Source organism: Elephas maximus, chromosome 19, assembly GCF_024166365.1.
Source record: "Elephas maximus indicus isolate mEleMax1 chromosome 19, mEleMax1 primary haplotype, whole genome shotgun sequence".
NCBI classification, from domain to species: Eukaryota; Metazoa; Chordata; class Mammalia; order Proboscidea; family Elephantidae; genus Elephas; species Elephas maximus.
The window spans coordinates 26,230,143-26,256,106 of record NC_064837.1 but is presented as its reverse complement, the minus strand read 5'-3'; the positions used below and the strand labels follow the sequence as shown (position 1 = coordinate 26,256,106).

The following is a 25,964-nucleotide window of genomic DNA, read 5'->3' as shown; positions in this document are numbered from 1 at the left end:
TGAAGGTCGAGCTTTCTTGGTGACCTTGAGAAAGCCACCTCCCTTGTCTTTGCCAGTTTCTAGGTCTGTAAATGAGAGGGTTGGATGGTTGCTTTCATTCCTATCATTCATTTTTCCAAATTAGTAATTTTTGTCCCCAGGGATGGGGGAGTCTTAAGGGTTTGCTAATAAAGCTATCTATACAAAACGAGTATTTGTTTATTTTGAAGCCACATTTTACTTCCAGATTAAAGGGGCCACAGGGCATCGAACAGCATCTCTGCTTGCTTAGCTGCAAACCAGATCAGAAATATGAGTGTCCAAGATGGCTGAGCTGCGGCAGAAGTACTCAGGATCTCGTGATGTGCTGGTGAATTCCTATCCATCCTCCAGAACCCAGCCAAGATGTCACCTCAGAGGAGAGTCCCTGACCCTCCCAGAAGGGACCTTGTGCCAGGGCTCTGTACTAGGTGCTGGAAATATTGACATGAGTGACAGGCCTGAGAGAGACACTCATGGGCCTAAGGGACTTCCCTGCTACGTGGGAGACAAAGGGGGCCCAAGAAGAAACCAGGTGACTCATTACCCAGTGGTTTTGCCAAAGGCTTTGAACTTAACTCTGATCCAGTCTCTGGATCTGCTAATTTGCAGGAAATACCAAGGACAGGGAGCTTGTTGAACCATACCAAGAGTTTGCAATATCTAGACTGTGGGAAACTCTATGGGTCAAATGACCTGACTTCCTCAACAGATACACTGAAGGGAAATGAAAGGGAAAGAGGAGAATCCTACTGATTAAAAAAAATAAAAAAGCTTAAATGACATGTAATTAATAAAAATGATCAAAGATAAACTGTTGTCATTAGCTGCTGTTGAGTTGACCCCCAAATCATGGCGACCCCATGTACAACGGGATCCAACTACATCACCAAGGCTTTCTTAAAAATGCAAGGAAATGATAACTATAAAAGTTGAGGGTATGGTTACTTACGGTGGGAGGGAGGGGTTATGATTAGGAAGGGGCACATGGAAGGGCTTCTGGGTATCTGGCAAAGTTCTCTGACGTGAATGGTGTCCCCTTTTATAAGTCATTCAGTCATTCCTTTGATTTGCCTGATTTTTGAATCTGTGTTTCATCTTACAGTGAAAAGATTTTAAAATACAGATCTGTCTCCAGGCTGGAATACTGGACCAAAACAGACAGCATGCAGCATAACGTATACTTGCCATATTCTCCTTTTAAGTTAAATCATATTCACGCACAGGAAGGAAGAGGCCTAACCTAGTTTGTATTTTTAAAAATATCCTGGAGGTTTTAGCTGCCCACAAATGACTGTGTCTGCCTTTGTGGCTCCCAAACTACAGTACCAGAGGCCCTCTGTTCTGTTCTAGACCTGGGGGTGCAAATGGGAGGTGGACTGAGCAAGTGAAAATGGGTGATGGGGGTGAGGGGGTATTGGTCTAGCCCTGCCCATCAGGGAGGATTGATCATAACTCTTTGGGTGGGGGAGCCAGGGTCATGCAGATTCCATCCCAAGGTTGCATTGCCCAGGCCTGGCTGTCAAAGGGGTTACTATGATTCACCGCCTTGGCAGCTACGAGAGAGTTGGGTGGGGTGACTTGAGGTTCCCTCACTTTTCCCACGGTCTAGGTGCTGAGGTAGAAACTTAGAATTTCAGGCCATAAGGCATTTAGGAAACATGTCGTTCAACTTCAGATTTTGCAAATAAGGAACTTGAAGTCCAGGAAACTTAAGTGATTTAAATGGGGTCATGCAATGAACCCCGCCTAGGTATCTAGACGAGGTGTCCCTTCTGTTCCTGCTGAAACTTCACCATACTAGGTTTCCCATGTGACATTGGTGCTCCGGGGTTGATGTTGCAGGCATTCATCTTTTTCCACTGTGACTGTAACATCAGTGTAGATAACCATTAGCCTTCAAGGCAAGTCTCAAGACCTCTCTTCCAGGTTCTTCTTGGTGCTTGTGTCTGAACTGCCTTCACTGTCATCTCCTCACCCTGGCCTTGAACTGGGGTCCATATTTGCCCTCCACCTCTGGCCCTTCACATTTGGGGGCCGATGTTTCCCTAACATCTGTATACTGATTTCTTCTGTACCTTGACCCTCTTTTGTTGACTTTAACTTGGCTTGCTGGCTCCCCTCCCTTGGAGTGTAATTCTCTGCTTCAACTGCTCTAGGAAACCCAACGTCCAGCCTCTGAGCTCCTTACCAGGGATCCACATTAAGGGACACTATTCAAGGTGATATCCAGTAGTCCAGAACCTTTCCCCTTCCTGTGCCTGAATAGGAAACCCTGGTGGCATAGTGGTTGAGTCTGGCTGCTAATCAAAAGGTTGGCAGTTCAAATCCACCGGGTGCTCCTTGGAATCCCTATCCTATAGGGTCACTATGAGTTGGAATCCACTCGACAGCAATAGTTTTTTTTTTTTTTTTTTAATGCCTGAATAACTGGAATCTGTCTAGGCTAAGAAGGCACTTGTCAGAAAGGGCCTGGATTTGCATTTCAGTAAAAATTCAGTGATGGGGCTGACACCCCAGCTCAGCGTTCCCTTCAAAGGTCAAAAGCATTTCTTCCATTTATTGGAATCTTACAGAAAAGGTCAGTACTTTCCTGCTGCTGAGCCCCATGTCCTGTATTTGACAACCCTAGAACTCGCCCCGAAGAGACTCCACTGAAATTCAACTCACCCAGAGTTCCTCACCGTCATCGGTGCGATGGGACCTCGAGAAAAGGATGTGATTTGGGGCCACATTAACAAAAGTATGAGAGGAAGAACAAGGGAGGTGAAGTCCTATGTCTGGAGTAGTATGCTCTGTGTTGAGTGACACAGCCTAAAGAGGGGGACAGCAGACTGGAGTGTACCAAAAAGAGAGTCCACGAACGGGAGCACGAATGGGCCTGTTTATCCTAGAGAGGATTTGAGGAAGGTCATAAGTGCCTAGGAAGGCCGGTGGGTTTTACAGGCAGGAGCCAGATCCAATGGGTCAGTTCACTAGGGCTGGGGAAGCAATCAGTGCCCACCAGCTGAACGATGTGGTTGACTTTCTAGACGAGAAGGCCGGCGGGGGAGGTGGGTTCGGCCTGGAGAACTCACTCGAAACCGAAAAAAGAGCAACCGGAAACACCGCGCCAGAAACTCGAGCGTCCTCTCCAGCGGGTCCCCTAGGCCGCCACACGGGCAGCAAGAGCGGAGCGCGAGTCCCCGCCGGCGGCGGCACTGCCGAGCGCGGGCCTTCGCCTCGGGCCTCAGTGTGCCTCCCCGCGGCGACACCGGGGCGACGGCTGCCTGCGGCTGGGAAGAGGGGCTAGAGGAGCGCGGGCGGCCGCTGCCGGATCGCGCGCCCAGTGGGCCCCGGGTTCCCGCATGCCGGGAGCGGCGTCTGCGCTTGTCGCTGCTGGTCTAGACAGAACTGACGGGCGTCGCTGTAATTCCGAGCAGGATTCGAAAAGTAAAAAGATACCGTCAGGAGGACGGGAGCTGACAACACACACGAGGACACCGCGGCTCCACGGCCAAGCCCCCAACCTCAAGTCCTAGGCACGGACGGGGTTCGAACCCGCGATCTTCGGTTTACGAGACCGACGCCTTACCACTTGGCCACCGCGCCTGACAGCCGAGGGAGCAGTGGAAGCTCTCAGTGGAGGGGAGGTGGCGGCGGGCGCGCGGGAGGGCGGGGGCCCGCCCCGGCCACGCCCCGGCCACGCCCCCGGCCCGGCGGCCCGCCCTCCAGACCTCCCCGCCCGGACCCCGCTCTCCCAGCGCCCAGCCCAGACCCGAGGCATCGCGCCCGCGCCGGCGCCCGGCCGGCGGCTGGATCCGAACCGGCGGACTAGCTGGAGCCTGGCCTGCCTGCTCCGGCTCGAGAGCCCCCCAGGGGCAAGGCGCCAGCGGAAAGCGGCCGGCTGCGCGGCCGACGGGGAAGAGGCAGGCAGGCAGGCAGGGGACTCGAAAAAGGGCGGAGGCGAGAGCCGCGTCTCCTGCGGCGGAGGAACGAGAGCCCGGAGACGGAGAAAAACCGCGACCAGCGCCCTCACGACGGAGGCGGAAGCGGAGACGGCGGCCGAGGAGCAAGCCACGACCGGGGGTCCGGGGCTAGCGTTTCGGCTCTGCGCCCGGGCCGAGTGACCTTGGCCGGGTCATTTCCGTCGGCAGGTGACGCTGGCAGCGCGGGGAGCTCGGGCCCAGTGCACGGAGGCCCAAGAAGATGGGCGTTGCCGGCATGGCCGGGGCTGGCGCTCGGAGAAGGATGCGAGAAAGGTGCGGGAAGCGGGGAGGAACAGGGCTCAGACTACGGGGACAAGGGGAGGTGACCTGTCCGCGCCGACCCCCTGCACGGGTCGTGTAAGCAAAACCGTCCCCAGGTTCCTCTCGCCCCCTCCTCCGCCCCAGCCCCTGGCACAGGTTATTGTGCAGAGTAGACTCTCGATAGCAGTTTAGACAAGATGACCTTGTACAGGATGAACCGATGTGGGCGCACAAAGGGTGTCAACCCAGCGGTGTTCGTGGAGACGTTGCTAGTGAGAGTGAACAAGTGGAGGCAATCTCAAAGTGCATCAGAAAAAGAACGAACGAATCGGATAGCGTGGACCACTAGATAGCTATTAAAAGGAATGATCGAGGCTTAAAAGAATGGTTATCAACATGGACGGAGTGCAAAAGCACATGTGATTTAAAAAAGCAAGATGTAGGACAAGACATACCATTTGGTAAAGTAAAAGGTACCTCACACAAACTATGTAAAAGTAGAAACAGTTATTGGAAGAACATAAAGGAGAGAGGGAGATGGGGTCGGGGACAGAGGGGACTTTAACTTTCTTGGTAATGTTTCTATTCTCTAAAAGAGGCAAAGCAAATAAATTAGCCGCTTGGTGGGGGGGTGGGGGTGGAAACATGAGTGCTTATTATGTTAGTTACTCTTTATGCTTTTTTGTGGATCTTTTATTTTCTCGAAATAAAAAAAAGGGGGGCCCCTCTGTACTTAGTTGGCGTGTGGCCTGTTCCAGGAGACAGGTGGAAGGGGATGGGTGGGGAGGAGGACCTCTCAGGGGCAAGGATCTGATGCCCACTGGGGACAGGGAGGGGGTGACCGAATGCCAGCCTCCCTGAGTGCCTAGCCCTCCTGTGTACCAGCCGATCCCTACAGGAGGGGACACAAACCAGGCCAGTTCTGCCACCACCCACTCCACCGCCACCGCCACCAAATTCATCCTTCCTAGCTTGTAAATCTTTTTAAAAAGTATAGACTATGGAGATTTTGGACAACCTAAGAAAGTTTTTAAAAGCATAAAGAGAATTCAAAGGACCTGAAATCTTCCCACTGGAGAGAAGTACAGTGTGTGTGTGTGTGTGTGTGTAAAACACTGTGATTCATTGATTCCGAAATGCATGGCTTTTTCAAATTTTAATAAACTGGAAATCAAGATGATAACTAATCTCAATTGATGGAATCTTACAATTAATTGACAATAATTTTTTTTCCTTTATAACCAAAACCGACTGCCATCCAGTTGATTCCAACTCATAGCAACCCCATAGGGTTTCCAAGGCTGTAAATCTTTAAAGAAGCAGACTGCCATGTCGTTCTCCTGCAGAGTTGCTGGTGGTTTTGAACCGCTGACCTTTCAGTTAGCAGTCAATTGCTTTAACCACTGTGGCACCAGGGCTCCTTCATAGTGGAACATAAAATAATAGTATTTTATCAATTTGATGAATAAAGTATTATAGTTAGGAGAATCAGACTCATCTACACACATTTGTATATTTTATAGTGTCCTGATTTTTCTCACCATTGAATAATAAGTGTTTTCCAGGTCCTTAAAAGTAGATCTTTAATCCTTTCCTCTATGAGTCACCATCGATCCTGGGCCACACTGCAGCTGCTGTTTGGTGAGGTCACCATGGACCCATCCATGTCTGCTTCTCAGCTGGGTAGGCCCAGGAGCCTGATTTTGCACTCCCATGTGCTCTAACTTCTGTTTTCTCAATGTATGTGTACCATTTTAATGTAGAGATTTTGCATTGGCAAAGATGCTCTAAAACTTGACCAAAAGATGGGAGCTAATCCCAGAGCAGAGCTCCTAGACAGCAGAAATGAAGCTGTACTCACCAGTATGTGGTATGGTGGTTAAGACCATCCAGTCATTCATTTCTTCAGTGAATCGTCACTAAGCACTTACTGTGTGCTAGACACGGTTCTTGGTGCTGGATCTATAGCGGTGAACTAAACAGCAGAAATCCCTGCCCTTGTGGAACTTCCATTCTTAAACCTAGTGTGCCAGAAGGTGGTAAATACTAGGGCAAAAAATAAGATGGAAAAGAAGGATAGCGAGTTCTGGGGATGGGGAAGAAGGGTTGCAGTTCTAAATAGGGAGGCCTGGTAGGTGAAATGCAGCCACAACTTCTCACGATTTTTCCCATCCCCACGTGGAGCCTATTTCCCACTTTGCATGTATGAACTGGCTATTCAACTTGCTTTGACCTCTAGAATGTGGTGGAAGTGATGTGAAGGTTCTGAAGCTTAGGCCTCAAGAGGCTTTGTAGTTTCTGCCTTCACTGTCTTAGGACGCTGCCTGGAGACCACCATATAAGGAAGGCAGTCTAGCTACTGCAAGATAGAAGCCAGCACCACCAGCCAGACAGGCCAGTGCGGCCATCTTGGACCTTCCAGCCCAGCCTACCCTCCAGCTGAATACAGCTGCATGACTGAATCCAGGCTGACCCAACAGAGGAACTGCCCAGCTTAGCCACAGAATCCTGGGAATAAGAAATTGTTCTTGTTGTGAGCCACTACGTTTTGACAGTGGCTTGTTAACACAGCAACATTGATACAGTCAGTTACATACAACTTACACGCCTTTTGTGGGCTGGCGGGCTGGTGGTTATCTGCATGGAGTAGTTAAAATTGTCCATGTGTTTTAAAAACTCCATGAAGGTGGCAGGGACCACGCCCATCATTCTCTTAGCTGCCCTTTAGTCTCAGTTTCCTCATCAACAAAATGGGAACATTGACTATGAGTCACAGCCCTGCCTTAATTAAAAATTGAAGAAGCTTCTTCATTACTCACTGCTAAAGTTAACAGGGCAGTGAAATGCTTCTTGACTCTTTTTCCTTAAGTGCAATAGAGCAGCAACCTGACACTTTTTCCTTTGTTCAGATTTCACAACCCCCTTGCCAGCATTGAAAGCTCTAAATTAAGGCTGCTGTTAACGGGGAGGAGGAAGCCAATGCAACTTGAACCTTTTGGAGAGTGTTATAGGCATAATTCTGGACATTTAGGTTAGATTGTTTTTCATACTTAAGGTCAGCACACTGCTCTGTCTTTCTCTCTTTCCCCTTCTCTGTAGGCAGTTCAGTGGCCTTTTCCTGCCTTCCACTTGTTGGGATTTACTCGTAATAAAATGCTTAAAGGTTAACTGTGTAACTTTAAAGGGTCAGGGAGAGCGTACAGGTGCATCAGGGGCTTAATAAAACCAGGCCTCTTCAAACCCCCCAAACACTCAGAAGCTTCCGAGAGCATTACCCCCAAGCAGCTACAGCCTCCTGGGTCTGTCTTTGCCTGAACATGATCCTGGTGCTGTGGACAGTCAGGATTTTCCATGCTGCTCCTGGACAGTAAGGGATCCTCTTGGTTGAGGTCAGTGCGCTGAAGAACTGAGTCATTCCCCGGGGTGGTCCTGCTTGTGTGGGTTCGTTTTGGGGGTGGTAGATTTTCTGGGAGGAAGCCTGGTAGAGAGCAAACTGTGGAAGACTTGCTGTTTTTTAAGTATCTATCGCTATGTTATAAATGACCCGAAACTTAGTGGCTTAAAACAATTATTATTTCTTACAGTTCTGTGGGTTGACCAGGCAGTTCTTCCACTTCACCTGGTGTTAGCTGGGTGCTGGGTTGCTGGAAGGCTCAAAATGGCCTCATGCACATGGCTGGCACTGGCTAGGAGTTCAGCTGAGGCTGCTGGCTGGGGGCCTCAGTTCTCCATGTGGCTACTTGGGTTTCCTCACAGCATGGCCTCCGGGTTCCAAGAAGATGCATTTCAAGACGAAAGAAGCAGAAGCTGCTAGTCCTCTTAAAGCAGAAACCCAGGAGTCCCAGAACATCACTTCTGCCACATCTATTGGTCAAAACAATCATGGAGCCAGCCCAGCCTCAAGAGGAGGGGAAATAAACTCCTTTTTTTTTCTTTTTTCTCAATGAGGGGTGGCCTGCATGTACAAAAGGGAAGGAATAAATCCATGGTGACTGTCTTTAGAGACTCTACCACACCAGCCATTCACTGGCTTTATGGCTTGGGGCAGGGCACTGTGGGTCTTTGAGTGTAGACATTGATTGGTATTCAGCCCTGGCCTGGATCCTACAGAGAATGTAGAGATACAAGGCGGATCTTCTCCGTTCCCATCTCAAAATGCTAACTCATCTTGAGGCCATCTCCAGTGGGACAGGTCGGACTGCCCAGACACTCTTCCAGACTCCTTCCAGCCCTAAAGCCTCCTGAGTCTATGTTCACAACACCCCCCACTGCATACTGGAGGACTGAGGATCTGGCCCAGGGGCTGCCAGAGACTGGCAGAGTCTGGCTTTCCATCTAGGAGTACCCTGCTGGACTGGATAAGCTGGGCTGGGGGAACCAGTTTTGAAATATGATCACGTTTTGTTCTCCCCAGAAGGGGCCAGCTGGGCAAGAAAGCAGGAGTTAGGGATCCCATGGGCTCCCCTGGGCTTACCGTCAAACAGGCTGCAGGCAGTGGGCTCAGACCTCAGTACCTTTGCTCTCTTGGTTTGGACTGTTCAGGATCACTAGCACTTCTTTTGGAAACCCTGGCGGCATAGTGGTTAAGTGCTACGGCTGCTAATCAAAAGGCTGACAGTTCAAATCCACCAGGCGCTCCTTGGAAACTCTATGGGGCTGTTCTACTCTGTTTAAGGTCATCGACCCTGAGTCAGAGGCCCATATCAAAGTCAGAGCTTGGAGCTTGGGACCTGGAGTGAGGGATGGGTCGTGCGTGGGGGGAACTTCCTGCAGCCCCACCCCTATCATCCTGGTTAGTTCTACTAAGAACTGGCTTGAAGCTGGTTCCTGAGTTCCTGGGCCCTAGAGGACCACTGAGCCCCTCAGCCCACCTTAAGGCACACCTGGCAGGCCAGGCCTATGCCACAGTGCTTTGCTCCCCACACATTCACACCTCTATGCTCTTGCTCCCATTGTGCCCCTACCACCTGCTGTGCCCTCTTTACAATCTCTCTGCTCGTGGACACCTGACCCAGACTCCAGGGCTCAGTGCATGTCCTGGCTCCTCCATGAAGCCTTCCCAGCCTGCGGTGACCCCTCCCTGCTCTGAGCAACTTGCTCCTTGGGCAAGACAGTCAAGTCCTGCTCAGGGATGACTCTTCTATTTACCAAGATTAAATGACCCAATACATGTGTCTTAGTTATCTAGTGCTGCTATAACAGAAATACCACAAATGGATGGCTTTAACAAAGAGAAATTTATTCTCTCACAGTCTAGTAGGCTCCAAGTCCAAATTTAGGGTGTCAGCTCCAGGGGAAGGCTTTCTCTGTTGGCTCTGGAGGAAGGTCCTTGTCATCAGTGTTCCCTTGGTCAGGGAGCATCTCAGTGCAGGAACCTCAGGTCCAAAGGAGGTGTTCTGCTCCCAGCACTGCTTTCTTGGTGGTATGAGGTCCCCTACTCTCTGTTCCCTTGCCTTTCCTTTTATTTCTTGTAAGATAAAAGGTGGTTCAGGCCACACGCCAGGGAAACTCCCTTTACTTTGGATCAGGATGTGACTTTAGTAAAGGTGTTATAATTCCATCTAATCCTCTTTAACATAATCTAATCTTGCCTCATTAACCACAGGCAGAGATTAGGATTTACAACCCATAGGAAAATTATAATCACAAAAGGGAGGGCAACCACACGAATCACGGCTTAACCAAGTTGACACATATTTGGGGGCACACAATTCAATCCATGACAACATGCAAAGCACTTAGTAAGCCTTAAATAAATGTTAGCAATTATAAACTACCTGGTTAATGCTGCCTGTAGGCCAGGCGCTGCGTTGGTACAGGGGCGGTGAGGGGAGAACAGCGAAGGGGAGGAAGGATGTCACATCCTGCTTCCCCAGGGTTGGGAATCCAAGGGCACACAGCCAGATGGACTGACCAAGAAGGAACCTGCCTCATCCCTCACGGGCGCCCCTAGCTACTGACCACAGGTGGGTGTCTGGACCTGTGGTTAACGGTGCTGGGCCCTGAGCCCGAAGCTTTGTTTTGAGATGGATCTTTCCTCTCTTCAGGCATAGTTTAGACATTTTCTGGAGAGATGGGTCAGCTGGAGTAGACCGTCCCAGCCAGGCTGTGAAAGACCTGTCCTCCTCATCCAGTGAGCACCAAAACCTGGTGATTCTAACTCTAAATTCTCATTCAGCTCCAACCATGTCTTGGTGAGTCCAGGCTGCTGTAGTCTCTCACTGCACCTCAGCAGTCTGCCTGCCCCATTCTAAAACACAGATCTGACCAGGCCACTCCTGGTTTAAAGTTCTTCGGTGGTCTCCATGGCCTTGCTCTCTGGCTTTTAGTTCCTTCCCACCTCAGGGCCTTTGTCTCTGCTGTTCCCTCTCTCTGTGCCACTCTTTCCCCTCCCACCTCCATCCCAGTCTCCCTTTCCTGGCTGTCTCCTTATCTTTCAGGTTTCAGATGAAGCCTCCCCTGACTCCTCAAATGATTTCAGGCCCCTTGGGGTTGCCACGAGTTGGAATTGACTTTACGACAACACATTTGGTGTTTGATTTGTTATACCCTGGAGTCCCTGGGTGATGAAAACAGTTAAAGTGCACAGCTGCTGCCAGAAAGGTCTGCAGTTTGAGCACACCCAGGTTCTCCTAGAAGAAAGGCCTGGTGATCCACTTCCAAAAAATCAGTCATTGAAAACCCGATGGAGCACAGTCCTACTCTGACAAAAACAGGGTCACCATGAGTCGGAACCAACTCAACTGCAACCGGTTTTTGTTACACACCAGTAGCTATCACTCCTGGCTGCACACTGGAATCTACTCCGGAGTTTAAAAAAAAAAAACAAACAGTGCCCAAGCCCCACCCCTGACCAACCTAATTACTGGGGTGGGGCCCTAGCCTAGGTGTGGTCTTAACACGCCTCCCCCCCCCCCCCGCCGGCAGGTGATTCTAATATGCAGCCAAGCTTGGGAACCACTCAGTGCACCCTGGCAACTCCCTGTGCCCTGAGGGTGAGGAGATGTCTGTTTTGGTCACTGTCATATGCCCATCACCTAGCCCTATAGTTACACAGTTGCCGTCTGGTCGACTCCGACTCATGGTGACCCCATGTGTGTTAGAGTGGAACTGTGCTCCATAGAGTTTTCAATGGCTGATTTTTCAGAAGTAGGTCACCAGGCTTTTCTTCTGAGGCACCTCTGGGTGGACTCAAACCTTCAACCTTTTGGTTAGCAGCCTGGTGTGTCCTTTTGCATGGCCTAGTCCTACACCCGGCATCTGTTGGCACTGATGGAACATTTGCTTGACGGATGAATGAAATTTACCCTTGGACCACCAGGCCCTGCCTGGCCTGGCTGTAGTCCCTCCACGCCAGCCTCACTTCTAGGCCACCTCCTAGCCTCAGTGCCCTGAACCGGCTGGGCTTTCTTTCTGCAAGTCCCCCGACAGGTGGTTCATCTTGGAGCCTACACCCCTTCAGGGCTCTGCTGAAACACTGCTTCCTTGGGGAAGTCATCTCTGATCCCAAGCTAGGCTCAGTCCCCTTGCCCCAGTTCCTATAGCTGTGCCCATCCCCGCCGCTTCCCCCTACCCCAGTGCTGCTCACTTTTCAGGGAGTCAGAATTGCCTCCCGTGTGCCCTGGAAGGATGAGGCCTCTTGTTGTCTTTTCTGTACCAACCCCTCGTGCCTGGCACAGAGCTTGGCACACACAGTTGTTGCCCAGTAGATATTCCTTGGTTGGTTGGGTGACTTCCATGCCCCGGTAGTTTTGACCCATCTGGAAGACTCTGGCCTGAATGCAGCAGATGACTCTGTTGTTATGTACCATTCAGGTGAGTACCTGGTACAGCCATTGGGATGGGATGACACACCTTTGTGGGATCTGTGGCCTTTAGAGGGCGTAGGGATGACACTGTTCGTAAGAGTAAAAACTCAGGAAATTTTCTCTGAGATAGGTGAGTGGGGACCACACCTGTATGGAAGGCCTGACCACCCCCCCCAAGCAGTGCTTGCTCCCACCTCTCTCCAGAACGGTAAACTGAGGCAGTTCCACAGATCTCCTTCAATATGGGAGACACTTTCATTAAGGGCCTTTGTGGGGAGGCGAGTCAACACATACTTATGGGATCCCCACCCCATACCTTGACTACTCAGTAACTCCAGGGTTGTTGTTAGCTGCCATCGTCAAGTCAGCCCCTGACTGACAGCGACCCCATGTATTACAGAGCAGAACTGCTCCAAAGAGTTTTGTTGGCTATAATCTTTACAGAAGCAGGTTACCAAGGCTTTCTTCCATGGAGATGCTGGGTGGGAGCTAGGCAGGGTATCAGGCCTAAATGTTTAGAAATTAGAAAATGTCTAGTGTTTAATGATTGTGAAAGCTTAATAAATCATAAGTTTGATACTGGGGTATATGGTATCTCCTGCCTCCATCCCAGGCCCCAGAAACCACTACTCCCTCCCTCACTTCCTTGGCTACACTGAGCTCACCCACATGTTAAGTCATTTTGAGCCTGTTCGGGGCTCCAGATCTCCACACACTCCCCGAGGTGGGGGGCACGGGGGCTGCAGCTTCAGGAAAGGCAAGCAGGAGCATTGGGGGAGGCCACTTGCTTCTAGATGGCTGTGTTGGGGAAGGTGGGACCAGTCTTAAAGTAGTGGCGAGCTATGAGAAGGAGTCTATTTCAAAAACTGGGGTCCAAGGTTAGAGCTCAGAAACTGGGGACAAGAGACACATTACTAGTGGTGGAGCAGGGTGGGATGGGACCTGGCGGTCAAGCTCTGCAGATTCTTGATAGGCTGCACAGAACAAGTGTCTGGAAAAGTCCAGCAGAACACGGGCCTTGTGAGCGAGAGTGATCTTGGCCATGGGGTATGTGCAAGCAGGGGGTGGGAAGCACTGACTGGGGTGTTGTAGAGAGCTTCCTTGCAGGGTGAGGAGCTTGGGGTTGATGCCCGTCTCTCCAATCCCAAGGTTCTAGAGTCCCACAAGGTGTAGTGTTTGAGTGAACTCTCTGAACCAGGACCTCCAGCTTCAAACCTGTGGGGCTGGAGCAAGCCTCTGACCTGGCCAGCCGCAGCGTCTCCACCTATAAACAGGGCACTACTCTGCAAACATTAGCCAACAGCCTTAGGTGCTTCTCAGCTCGGGGGGCGGCGGGGGCGGGGGGCGGGGAACGTTTCTTTCTTATCCTGAACACCTGTCCATGTTTTCCAGGAGCTGAGGTGGAAGGTTATCGGCCTGATATGCTGCCTGCCTTTTGGTCCCCAGCACTGTGCTTGACATGTAGCTGGTGCTCAGAGTCGTCCCCTGCAACTTCCCCGTTGTGAGCCACAGGGCTTTCACTGGAGAATTCTACCACTGAACTGTACCTCAAGGGGCCTTAAATCCCACTGTACAACAGGGAGAAGAGCCCCTATTTGGGCAGGGCAGCTCAGATGAGGTCAGCAAACTATCCAGCAGAGAGCAGGTGCTCAGAAAACGTTCACTCCCTTTCTCTAACAGAACTAAATGCCGTGGTCCCCTCCTCTTTGAGGAAGCTGCAACTTGGCTTCTAAACTGAGATGGAGGCAGAAAACCAACCCCCCGTTGTCCAAACATCCTGTTTGGTGGGCTCCAGCTTTCACTGCACCTGTGTTATGTCCCACCACCTTCATGCAGGTCTTGTCCCGAGGGAGACGGGGTGGCTCAGCCAGAAGCTTCCATCCTCCACCCTGCAGGCCAGGGCCAAGAGCCAGGGACCAGAGGTGGTGGTGCAAGGAAAGAATTAGATGGTGAAGCTTCTAATATAGGCTTCCAGGGTTCAGAGGATGGGGCAACCCCCCTCAAAAGGTCAGGAAAGGGTTGGGAACAGGGTTGCCAGACAGACTGCAGGGTGCCCAGTTAAATTTGGATTTCAGATATACAATGAATTTTTTTTTTTTTTTAGTATTGCATGGGGCATGCTTTAGCTATGAAAGTATTTGTTTACCTGAACTTCAAATTTAATCCCATGTCCTGTATTTTTATTTCTGCATCTGGCAGTCCTAGTTGGGAAGGGAAGGAGGAGCGTTAGGAGGAAGGAGGGAGTAGGGGTTCACAGAACACACGGCTCCCAGGACTGGAAGACGGCCTCCCTGTGAGCACAGGAGGCTGTGTACATCCAGTAAGTGGGGGACCTGTCTGCCCGGCTTGCCCATGGCACAGGGGCCTGTGTTGGGAGCTGGAGGGTTCTGGTTCTGCCTGTCCTGAGGGTCTGGGCCAAGAGGGCAAGCAGACTCATCTTCAGGTGCTGGGCCTGGGTGACTCGTGAAGCCCTTTTGATATCTAAAATCCTAGGATAAATAGAGACAGACAAGGTGGGGACCTGGGCCCACCAACCCAGGGTCACCTTGGGACTCTACGGCTTGGCAGAGGCCAGGCAGTCAGACACCAGGCTGGAGTGGAAGACTTGGGCCTGTGACCTAGACAAGTCATGGGGACTGACATGGAGAGAGGAAGTGTGGGCACTGGGGCACCACTAGAGTGCCCAGAGCAAGCAGAGGCCCCTGGGAGAACGTTGTGGGAAAGAGAAAATGGTTGCAGGGAGGACAAAGTTCTCAAACATTGTCAGAACCCCACGGCTGGAGCAGTGGCATTATACGACTTCTCCTAGGGGCAGTGGCTAAACCTAGGGCACCCTGCTCTACCCTGCCCTGGACGACAGCACTGGCCACCCCGGGGGAATCCCATACTGAGGCTGTCTGGTCCCACAGCTCTGGAACCAGGCCTCACCTCTTCCTCCCTTGGTCCCCCAGCACAGAAACTCACTTTTAAGTCAGGCAAGAAAAGCAAACTGTTTATTTACACCTTGGTCTGTACATTACAGTTCCCTGGAAGAGCCTTGCCTTTGAGAGCCTGTCCTTTTTGGACAGAAGCAGGCTGGTGGCAAAGAGCTAGGCCCCTAGGATGCAGCCTGTGCCCTCACATCACACTCTCCCCACACTGGGGCCTAGAGGTGGAGGCCCCACCCCAGCCCCAAAGCCAAGTGCATTCTCAGATGGAGGCTCCTGGGGCAGTCAAGTTGAACCCCAGGAAACTCAGAAGCCACCTGACAAACCCTGTTGGTATGTGGCCCCAGGAGAGTCAGCCGAGAGCAGAACAACTGGAAGGAAGGGAGCCAGTGGGCCTGATCAAGTCCTCAGTGACGCATGGTCTAATGGAGGTCTTGAGATCAGTCGAGAATGGAATAGCACTCTGGCCTGAGCACCGTCGGCACACAAGGAAGAGCCTGGCAGTTGTTAATGGCAGGCAGGGGCAGCAACAAAAACCTCTTCCTTCTGCCCACTTGGCGTCCCAGCTGCTCTGGACACCAGATGGCCCTAAACCCAGACCCCAATGCCAAGCACCCGGAGCCACACAGCGGGACTTCCTCTGGAGGATGGGGTTGGGGGTGCGTCCTCCAAGGTGGCCATGTAGCTGCTGCAGACCCCGTGGTATCCCTGGTAGGGCCAAGGTCCCAGGTTAAAAAGGTGCAGGCTGCCTTCTACAAGTACAGACACTAACACAGGAAGAGGTTCGAGGGAGCGTTTGCTTGACAAAATGTTACTCTTTTCTGGGATGCAAGGCTTCTAAAGTAGGCACAGGCTGGGTGAGGGACTAAGTGGGTCCTAGGCCCCCAAACTTACAAGAACAACAAACTGTGTACAAAGTTACCCAGTCTGCATGGCTGAGTGAGTGAAAGGGGAGTGGAGGCTGGCTCCCATGGATAAACGTGCTGGGAGGCCTGGCCAGGGGAGCAGGTCTCTGTGTCACTCGGCTCATGCCGCTGGTACATGGGGACAGAGTGGGACGCTGTATGTGCATTTACAGGGCTCGGGAAGGCCAGGGTAAAAGAGAAGGTGTAGAAAAGAAGGCAGGGGTAACTTGGGAGATCCTGTACAGTGGTGTTAGGGAAGAAGGCACAAGGACAAAGACCCCAAACCATGCAAAGACATGGCCTGTGAAGCACAGCAAAGCAGACAGGTCCTAGCAGGTGGCAGGGTCACCCCAGGACAACAGCACAGAGATCCTGCAGGAGTGGCCCTGGGATGCCATCCTCGGCCACCACCACCCCTGCTGGTGGCTGCCAGCACCCCTGCTGGTGGCTGCCAGACAGACGTTCCTATGTTACGGCCACAATGGAAAGAGATGGGTATCACAACGTCAACCCTGCAGCACCAACGCCACATCACGTGGGAAGCCTCATGCGCAGTAAGGATGGTGGCATCGTGTTCCATCAGGGTCTACGCTCTTAGCAACAAACCCTTCTGGAAAGCAGCCTATTTTCCTGAGCAGGCAACAAAGAATATGGCAGCAGGGCCTCGTATTGCCCTGCCAGGCGAGGAGGGAGGGCAGACCCACGGTTCAGGCCACTCCTGCTTCCTGCTCCATTCACGCACACCTCAGCTAGAACAAGACATTAGGACCCAGAGGCCCCTACAGTCAGCAGTGGGGAAGGGACTTGCTCAGTCACCAGGGAGCTGTGGTCCCTTGGTCAGCGGGGCAGGCCTCAGTGTCACTAGCCTGAAGTATCACCCTATGGGGCGTGGGGGGGGAGGCGATGCCTCCCAAAGGGAAAGGCAGGGTAAGAAAGCCCATGGAGGACGCCTGCCATGAAGTCCTAAATGGTCCCTCTCCTCAGCCCAGAAGCCACTTCAGCCCCCCATGATTCTGCCAGGCAACCTTGACACAGCGACCACCCGAACGTCCCCGTCACAGTCACATCTAGCGTTAACTTTTAGGTTGAACTTGCTAATGCATTAACACGTTCACACAGGGCACAAAAAGTCTTCATTTACCCAGCTCTCCTGGCCTCTGGAGGCCTATGTGGGTTACTAAAACCTTCACTGTAACAGGAGCACCCACACTGTGCCTTCCTGTACCACGAGGACCCGTGGCCAATGTATCCCAATACGTGTTACCCACTGACTCCCCCAACATTAGGCAGAGATTCTGCCTATCCACTCAGGATTACTAACCTCCAAGCTGGTAAGAACAGCTGGGTCCACCAGCTCCTGATAGCATCTGGCCTCCCATCCTGGGGACAAAAGGACTTCTCATCATTGGATGGTGAAAGAGGAAAAGCCACTTGGAACGCAGTACAACTTGCTGTTGTTACTCAGCACCTGCCTTAACAAGCCCAACGGCCATTTGTTTTCTCTACCTCTGGCCAGCAAACTTCTAGGATGGAGTGGTCTCAACCTTGGACTGAACACCTGAATCACCTGCGAGCTCTTCAAAAATCCTGATACCTGAGCCACACCCCACACAATAAAACCAGAACCTCTGGGGGCCCAGCCCAATCACCTAGATTTAAAGGTCTCTCCATCAAACGGACATGAAAATAGAGAGTGGACGGAAGGAGTGTGCTGTCTCATTAGGGGGAGAGCAATTAGGAGTATATAGCAAGGTGTATATAAATTTTTGTATGAGAGACTGACTTGATTTGTAAACTTTTACTTAAAGCACAATAAAAATTTAAAAATAAATAAACAAAGGTCTCTCCAGGCAAGTCCACACACCGCCAAAGCGCAGTACCCCTACTCAGGACTTTGTGCTTTGGGAGGTTCCCGAGCTTTATCTGTGTTCTTCATGGGTCAGAAATAAGATCAAGAAAAAGGAATTTCCCTCTGACAATTCTCCACCAAAGCTACAAATTTACAGTACTAAAATAAAGTAACTTGGGTCTGGCCAGTTCAAACAATAAAGTCTTATTTTCACTAGAACTTTTATTTCTTATATGCTCCCACGGAATAGGGCCTAGATGAACCAGAAGCTGCTTCCTTTTCTATTGTTGTTGTAGTTGGTAGGTGCCATCGAGTCAGTTCGGACTCACAGTGACCCCATGCACAACAGAATGAAACACTGCCCGGTCCTGCGCCATCCTCACAATCGCTATTGTGGTTGAGCGCGTTGTTGCAGCCACTGTGTCAATCCACTTCGTTGAGGGTCTTCCTTTTTTCTACTAACCCACTAGATACAGAAAACCCACTGGCTGGTTCAGCCAGTTCGGTTTGACTTCCCCTTGAATGCAAGGACAGCCCAGTGTCATGTAAAATGGGAGTCTACTGCAGGGGCCCCCTCTACTCCCGCCCCAAGAAAACTAAAGTTCAGACTCTCATCCCTACCTGGTAGGGCTGCCAGGTTTAACAACAAACCCGCACTGACACACAGTTGAATTAGAATCACCTGCAGAGCCCTTAAAATTCCTGATGCCTTGGCCACACCCTACATGAATTAAACCCAAACCTCTGATGATTCAGCCCAGTCTTCAGAATTTTTAAGGATCTCTCCATTTTAAATATGTCTCAAATACTGCATGGAACATACACTAAAATACCTGTATATATATATTTTATATACATATACGCATATGTATATATTTGTTGTTTATCTGAAGTTCAATTTTAAATGGGCACACTGCGTATTATGGAAGTTCAACTCCCAACTAAAAAACAAAACAGAGTCAGAAAACACTGAAGAAACCCCCTTCTTTTCCCCGAAGCTCTGGAACCTGCCCAGGGGCGGTGGGTCTGGGACCCCTGGGGCATCTGCCTCCCCCATTCAGGTTAGCTTTCAAGCCCCGAAGATAATGAAAACGATCTTAAAAAGCCAATTTGACAGACTAGGTTTGATAAGAAACGTTTCTTGGCTGAAGAAAGTAAGAAGGTCGCCTTTAACTTCAGGTTTGTGTTACACGGGATTCAACCTCCCACCCAGGTCTGGGAACCACGGACTGCCCTCTTCCAGGGATCCTTCCGCACTGCACGCGGCCAGGAGTCCGTCCCCGCGGCGCCCCCTCGAGGGAGAACTGGGTAGAACGGCGCAGGCCGACAGCTTTCCTGCCCTCCTCCCTCTGGCTGTGCTAGGAAGGAATTTCTGCCTGGTGCTGGCTAGCTGTTATGTGTGACACTCTAACTCAGGCCACTGCTGCCTTCTCTGGAATTTCACACCAAAGCAGCTAAAAAACCCCAAACCAGATTAGTTGCTGTCAAGTTGATTCCCACTCATAGTGATCACGGGCGCTTCAGAGTAGAGCTGTGCTCCTACGGTTCTCAAGGGTGTCACATTTTGGAAGCAGACTGCCAGGACTTTCTTCCAAAGTGCTTCTGGGTGGCTTCAAACTGCCAACCTTTTGATTAGCTGTCAAGTGCTTAACCGTTAGTGCCACTCAGGAACTCCTAAAGCAGCTAAAATCAAAAACCCGTTGCCGCGGAGCTGATTCTGACTCATAGGGACCCTACTGGACAGAGCAGAACTGTTCCATAGGGTTTCCAACAAGCAGCTGGTGGATTCAAACTGCCGACCTTTTGGTTAGCATCTGAGCTTTTAACCACTGCATTACCCAGGCAGCTAAGGAGCATATAAAATTTTATATACAAAAGGCTTATCTAAAACTTCCTTTCCCTGGGGTGAGCCCTCTCACACACGAGGCCCATCCCTTAACCTTGGCAGACTCTCTGCAGGACCCCTACTGATGCAAACCCAGGCCAACGCCTCGTTCTGATTCATCGTCTTTCCTTTAATTCATGGTCATTCCTTCCTATTGGCGAATTCTCTAGAGGCCCACTCCTCATGCTTCTTTTCTACTGCCTGTATCTCAGACCCTGAGGGAGCCAGGGAGGCCAGTGTCCTAAGGGGTTGAGACTCCCAGAAGTCTGATCCAGAGGTTTGGGGCCACCCCTAACAGGTAGACTAGGCCAGGGGTCAGTCAATTCAGCCCCTTTATTTGCAGCATGAAACAAATCCTACACATATGCTTAAAAAAGAAATCACTGAAGGCTAACGGAAGCAAAAGTTGACTGGGTTGGAATGAAGATTGGTCCTGGCCACAGCCCTGCCTTCGCGAGCGGGGAACATACCCACATCCTCAAGTCCCCTCTTCACCCTCTCCCACCCTCTCTTCTCTTTGCACGCCCCTGCATTCCCCTCCCCAACATGCCCAAACCTTCCTTTATATACTAGAAGTGCTGAAGAAGACAAAAACTGCAGGGGGAAAAATAAGACCATACATGCTTATACATGTATTTGGGTGAAGGAAACGAATCACAAGCCATATAAAATTAAGACAAACTAGAAAACTCAAAGAAAGTACTTCTTTTAGTTACCTAGTGCTGCCAAAACAGAAATACCACAAGTGGACGGCTTCAACAAACAAATTTATTTTCTCACCGTTGAGGAGGCTAGAAGTCTGAATTCAGAGTGCCGGCTCTAGGGGAAGGCTCTCTCTCTGTGGGCTCTGGAGGAAACCAACGCAGCCCTGCTTCCTGCGCTCCTTCCAACAGTTCTGCTGATCTCTGAGCTGCTCCAGGGATGGTCCTTCTCTTTTCTTGAAGGATAACAGATGTAACTCTTTTGGCCTGTTTCCTGCCTGTAGAATCCAAGAGGCAAACAGCATTCTTTCCTCTCATTCTTTCTGTATCTCCTTCAGTCTAAGCTGATGGGTTTTCTGCTGTGGTAGTTGGTTAGATCCATCAGTCATAGGCTTAAACTCTTTAACAGAAGACTGTGCAGCCATGTCCTTAGACACATGTTCTAGGACACATGTCCTTAGTTTGTACAATGATTTTCCAAATCTTTTAAGTTTTGTTTTCATTTTGGACTCGGAGTTGACTTAAGACTTTTGGAATGATGTGATGGGGTGAATGTGTTTTGCATGTCTCAAGGACATGAATTTTGGGGGGTCAAAGAGTGTAATGTTACAGATTGAATTACATCCCCCCAAAATATGGGTTGTAAATCCTAACCTCTATGCTTGTGGTTATATTATAATCCCATTTGGGAATGGGCTTTGTTATGTTAATGAGGCAGGATTAGTGTAGGGTGTATCTTGAGTCAATATCTTTTGAGATATAAGAGATTAAACAAGTGAGTGAGCAGAGATGGCCTAAGACAGATGCCAAGACATGGAGATCTCCAAGGAACCTGGAAGCAGAAGCTGAAGAGACAAGGACCTTCTTCCAGAGCAGACAGAGAGAGAAAGCCTTCCCCTAGAGCTGGCACCCTGAATTTGGACTTCTAGCCTCCTAAACTATGAAAAAATAAATTTGTTTGTTAAAGCCATCCACTTGTGGTATTTCTGTTACGGCAGCACTAAATTAACTAAGACAGTACCCCACGTGTCTAGAACAAAAGAGCACATTAAAAATCTCTAGTGTCAGAGGATGGAAGACTAAGGGTTCCCCAGCTGTGTTTCCCCCCACCAGCAGGCACTCATCCCCCTGGCTGAGAACTGAATAAGGTGTGTTTCTCAAAATGGAACAAAGGGCTCTTGTTACCCAGCTGAGCCCAGAGCTTAGATTTTGAAAACCAAACCTAAAGCCTGCCATCATCAAGCTGATTGGAGAACAGGGCCAGCTCACAGGCCTGCATCTCACTCTTAAAATGTCGCCGTGGGGAGGAACTGACAGGCACGTGGACTCCTCTCCTCCCCGAAGTTCACTTATTTGGTTGCTCGATGCCAACAGATGCCACGGACACACCCATCCATCGACCCCCTTTTCTCTTTTCATTTTACACCCAAGTGAGTGCTGCTTATTTCTCATTGTCTTAAAAAGAAAACAAACAGAAAGGGGAGGTAGGTAAGCAGGGTTGAGGAAGTGCCTGGAGAACATAAAAAATGCCAGGAACTCTGCAGAGTGAAGCTGTATTCTGCAGCCTCAGGTCCTGTGCAAATCCGTATCCTCTGGTCACACTGAACACGTGGCACACAGAGGCGCCTGGACAGTGGGCCCTGCTTGGGGAGCACCCTCTTCCCCTTTGAGCCTGAACCCCTGGGCTTGAGAGGTGGCCTGATCCAGGCCAAAGAAGTTGGCGATGACACAGCTGTTGAGCACTCAAACTCCAGAAGAGATGATAGTTTTGCTCCTACTCCCAGGGGGAATAAAAATAAAATAAAATAAAAGGGCCTCTCTCAGAGTAGTTTTTCATCCCTATCCCCAGAGGTAGAATCATTTTATCCAGTATCTAAGACACAAGCATCCAGTTCTTGTTATTACAGTAACTCATGAGAGCAGACCTTGCCACCTCCCACCTCCAGCACCCTCTGCCCCTTGCAAAGGTATTACAAAGTGCATGAACACCTAACGGCGCAGGCATCATCCACGTGCCGTGAGCAGAGCCCGCAGCCACACCCCCACGCTCGGACACAGGCTGTCCCACACATACACCAGTACACGTCACACACGGTGGCCAGAGATCCATTTACAGTGTGAGTGTGAGGCCCGGGCTCTGGGCCAGCACCTCAGGCAGGGTCTGCCCCATGGTCCCTGGGTCCCAAGGCCACTCTGCAGCCAGCCCCCTTGTCTCAGTGTTTGATCTCCAGGATAGAGGGGTTATGGTCCAGGATAGCGAGGATAATCTTGTCCATGTACTGTCTCAGGCGGAAGTTGATCTCCTCCTGCTCCTTCAGGGCTTCCATTAGCTGAAGGGAACGGGAAAGAAACAGTGAGAGGTGGGGCTGTGGAGGGGGCCCAGGTTTGCAGAAGAGCCAGTGCCAAGGACAGAGACACTCAGGAGGCCGGGGGCAAGGCAGCCCCAAGACCAACCTCAGGACTCGGATGCTAGGACAAGAGACTATGGCAGTGGCTCAGCTCCCATCTAAAACCAAACCAAACTCGTTGCTGTCAAGTCAATTCTGACTTATAGCACACTATAAGACAGAGTAGAACTGCCCTCTAGGGTTTCCAAGGAGCAGCTGGTGGATTCAAACTGCCGAGCTCTTAACCACTGTACCACCAGGGCTCCCATCTAGGATATTAAGTATACAGAGCCCAGGCCTACCCTCAGAGAGCCTGCTTTAATCCATCTGGGGAGGGCCCAGGTGTGGGTCCTCCTTTTGTAAAGACTGAGAACACTGTCCTGAGGCATGTATAACCCAGGCTGACATTTAAAGCTCTGGGGCCCTTCAGGGCTGTTTGCTTTGCCTGGAATGACCTCTCTGTCCACCCCCAGCACCGCTATTGTCCTTCGCCCCAGCTTTTCCTTGCCCCGTGGGGTAGTTGTACATGGGGACTCTCTGGGGTCAGCCCTGGTCTGGTTTTCTTGCTCTGGACAGCTGGGGCTATCAACACGACAGGTGGGGGCCGGGGGAAGGATGTGCATAAAGCGGGGCCTGGCCCCCAGCACAAGAGTCGGAGGGCAGAGTCACCTCGTCTCGTGAAGCTGTGTCTATTTCCGCAGCCAGAGACTGGGCTTTGGTCTGGGTGGCAAAGAGGTTCTTTGCTTCATAGAGGCTGAGGCTCAAGATCTGTCCGTTCAAGTCGTCATTTTGATCCCGCAGCTTATGGTTCTCCTATTGGAAGTAGGATGAAGGCAACGTCAATTCCCAGAAGCAACTGGAACCCACTTCTCCGCACCCAGTGTCTCCTGACTCCCACCAGCACCATCCCCCCAGGTGTACGTCATAGCCAGCTCAGGATGCCATAGGTGATGTGGACTTTGCCAGACTCAGGGGAACAGAAGGGCTGGGTCCTCGTCTAGAGACCTGGGCCTGGGAGTTCACGTGGTTTTGAGGAGCTGTGTTTCTGGAGAGAGCAAGGCTCCTGGCTACCCCTTCCTCCCTGGGGGATGGATGAGCCAGAGCAGGGGCCTCTGAGGTCCTCAGGGAAGCACCCACCTAGTGGCTCCTTCTCCACCATTCACCCTTGGTGAGGAAAAGGGAAGCTCTTGGTCTCCAGGAAGGCAGTTCAGCTTGTCTCCCTGGCTCCTCCTGCAGCCTGGGCTCAGGAGTCCTGCTCTGGTAGGAGTTCCTTACCAGGGGTATCCTTACTCTGCCCAGATCCTGCTTACCAGCTCCATGCTCCTGTTTTTGCTTAAAAGCTCCTAACTGCTCACACTGAGTCCCCTCCTGGATGAGGAGAAGGGCTGGGAGTTTCAGGATTGCTGTGGGGGCCCAACCACCCACACCTTTGCCTTGAGGTGGAAGAGACTCTGCGGTGCAACTTATACCACAGAATTGCGCCCCCCACCCCCTACACCAGTGTCAGGCTGAGTGCAGGACTCCACCCGATGTCATTCCCTCACTTGGTCACTGGCCCTTCCCAATCCCACTTCCTCCACCCAGTACTGGCCTCCAACGAAGGAAGTTCATTCTACTTGACATGGGATCTTGGGCTCAGGGTCTACTCTGAGGGAACCCAATGCAGCCAGGCACTCATTTGTGGCTGGGCACAATTGCATTCTTGACCCCAAGTGCCAAGGACAGAAGAGTGGTGTCTATTTCTTTTTATAGACACAAAGAAAGATCCTGAGATTTCCATCAGCCATACCCTAGAGGTAAATGTTCCACCTGTAAAATGGGATGACCAAAGCTGACAGTCAGGGTGGCCAGAGGAGCAGACAGGAATGTGGGTGAAGCTGTGGGCTACACTCTTACCCCCTTCACCATGGTTCCCTCACAGGAGCTCACAGGTTGGGACGTAGACAGCCAGGGTGGGCCTCGCCACTGGGTCCCCTTATCCCACTGGACAGAGGCTCCCAGGGCCCACCTGCTTGAGCCGCTTGACCTCATGCTCCAGCTCCACCTCTCGGGCCCTGGCATTGAACTCGCCCAGGCTGGATGATGAACTGCGGCCCCTGCCTGCCCGCTCACAGTCCAGCTTGTACATCTGCAGGTGCTCCAGCTCCTTCCGCAAGTCTTCAATGAGCTGCAAGGGAGAGAGGCCAGTTGGCAGGAGCAGGGATGCTGGTAGAAGCCCCAGCGCCCTCTGGCTGAGGACCCACCTCCTGCGTCGCCTCCCGCTCCTTTTGGAATTCGAGGCGGTTCTGCCGCAGCTTGTCCATCATGCGCTTGTACAGGTCCATCTCATCCTTGAGCCGCAAGCTGGTGTCCTCCAGCCGGTCAGACATGCGCTGCCGCTCCTGGAGCCAGGAAGACCCCGATTAGAGGAGGAGAGGCCCTGGGGCCCAAAGCCAGTTCTTAGAGAGGGCTTTCCCTGGGGATCTGCACCCCAACGTGGCAAACGGACCATGAGTTCAGCTTCCCTGGACAGAGCCCTCCAACTCACAGCTTAAAATGGCCAGATCCCCTATGATTCTAGAAACACAGCTAGAAAATCCCAGGCCTCTGATGTCCTTCACTGATTCCAGATGGAGCTTGATAAAACAGAAGGTGGCAGCCCATACAGAAGCTAACTTCTTTCTCTCTCTTCTTTAAGGTTATTATTTTCCCCTACCCCCATTATGTAAGAAAACATATTCACTGTAGAAAACTTGGAAAAACAGAAATACAGAAAAACAGCTCATTATTTTGTTGCATCTCTTTCCAGGCCAGCTTCGACACCACACACTCATGGCCCCCGATGCCCAGCACTGCCTCCTGGGGACTGGGCTCACGAGCTGAGTACGAGACACCTGGGCCTACACTCACCTCATCCAACTTCTCAGTTTGTGACTTGAGCCGAGTCACTGTCGTTCTAAGCTCTGTATTTTCTTCCTCTAATTGTTGTACCCTGGGGAAAAGAAAAGGACAAAAATCCCAGGATGGAGATTGGCTTACAACTGGGTGACAAGATGCACCGATCTTCTCCTCAGAGGAGGAAGGAAGACACCAGAAACAAAAGAGGCAGAGAGATAGCGAGAGAGACAGAGAAGAAAATACAAATCGTCCCAACTGATAATATAGCCCTGAGGTTCCTGACATCCAAGACAAAATGGTAAAGACGCTAATGGTCATTCTAATTTTTTTGAAAAAGAAACATTAATTTGTGAATGAGAACACAGTCTTTACAGACAC

The 25,964-nt window shown here is 51.1% G+C and overlaps 1 protein-coding gene and 1 non-coding gene across 5 annotated transcripts in view; both read right to left on the bottom strand.

The window, feature by feature from the left end:
• Positions 1-3,537: 3,537 nt before the first annotated feature.
• TRNAT-CGU (transfer RNA threonine (anticodon CGU)) lies at positions 3,538-3,609 on the bottom strand. Its single transcript has one exon. It is a non-coding gene; the product is annotated as a tRNA-Thr (tRNA).
• An 11,422-nt stretch (positions 3,610-15,031) lies between these two features.
• Positions 15,032-25,964, bottom strand: part of RAB11FIP4 (RAB11 family interacting protein 4) — a 119,368-nt gene continuing 108,435 nt past the window's right edge. For all 4 annotated transcript variants that reach the window (XM_049859662.1, XM_049859666.1, XM_049859664.1 and 1 more), the window contains 5 exons: positions 25,599-25,680; positions 24,953-25,090; positions 24,718-24,876; positions 23,379-23,522; positions 15,032-22,652 (listed from right to left, as the gene is read on the bottom strand). In XM_049859662.1, the coding sequence (XP_049715619.1) occupies positions 22,536-22,652; positions 23,379-23,522; positions 24,718-24,876; positions 24,953-25,090; positions 25,599-25,680 (640 nt within the window). In that variant the 3' untranslated portion in view covers positions 15,032-22,535. The remainder of the gene's footprint in view (positions 22,653-23,378; positions 23,523-24,717; positions 24,877-24,952; positions 25,091-25,598; positions 25,681-25,964) is intronic.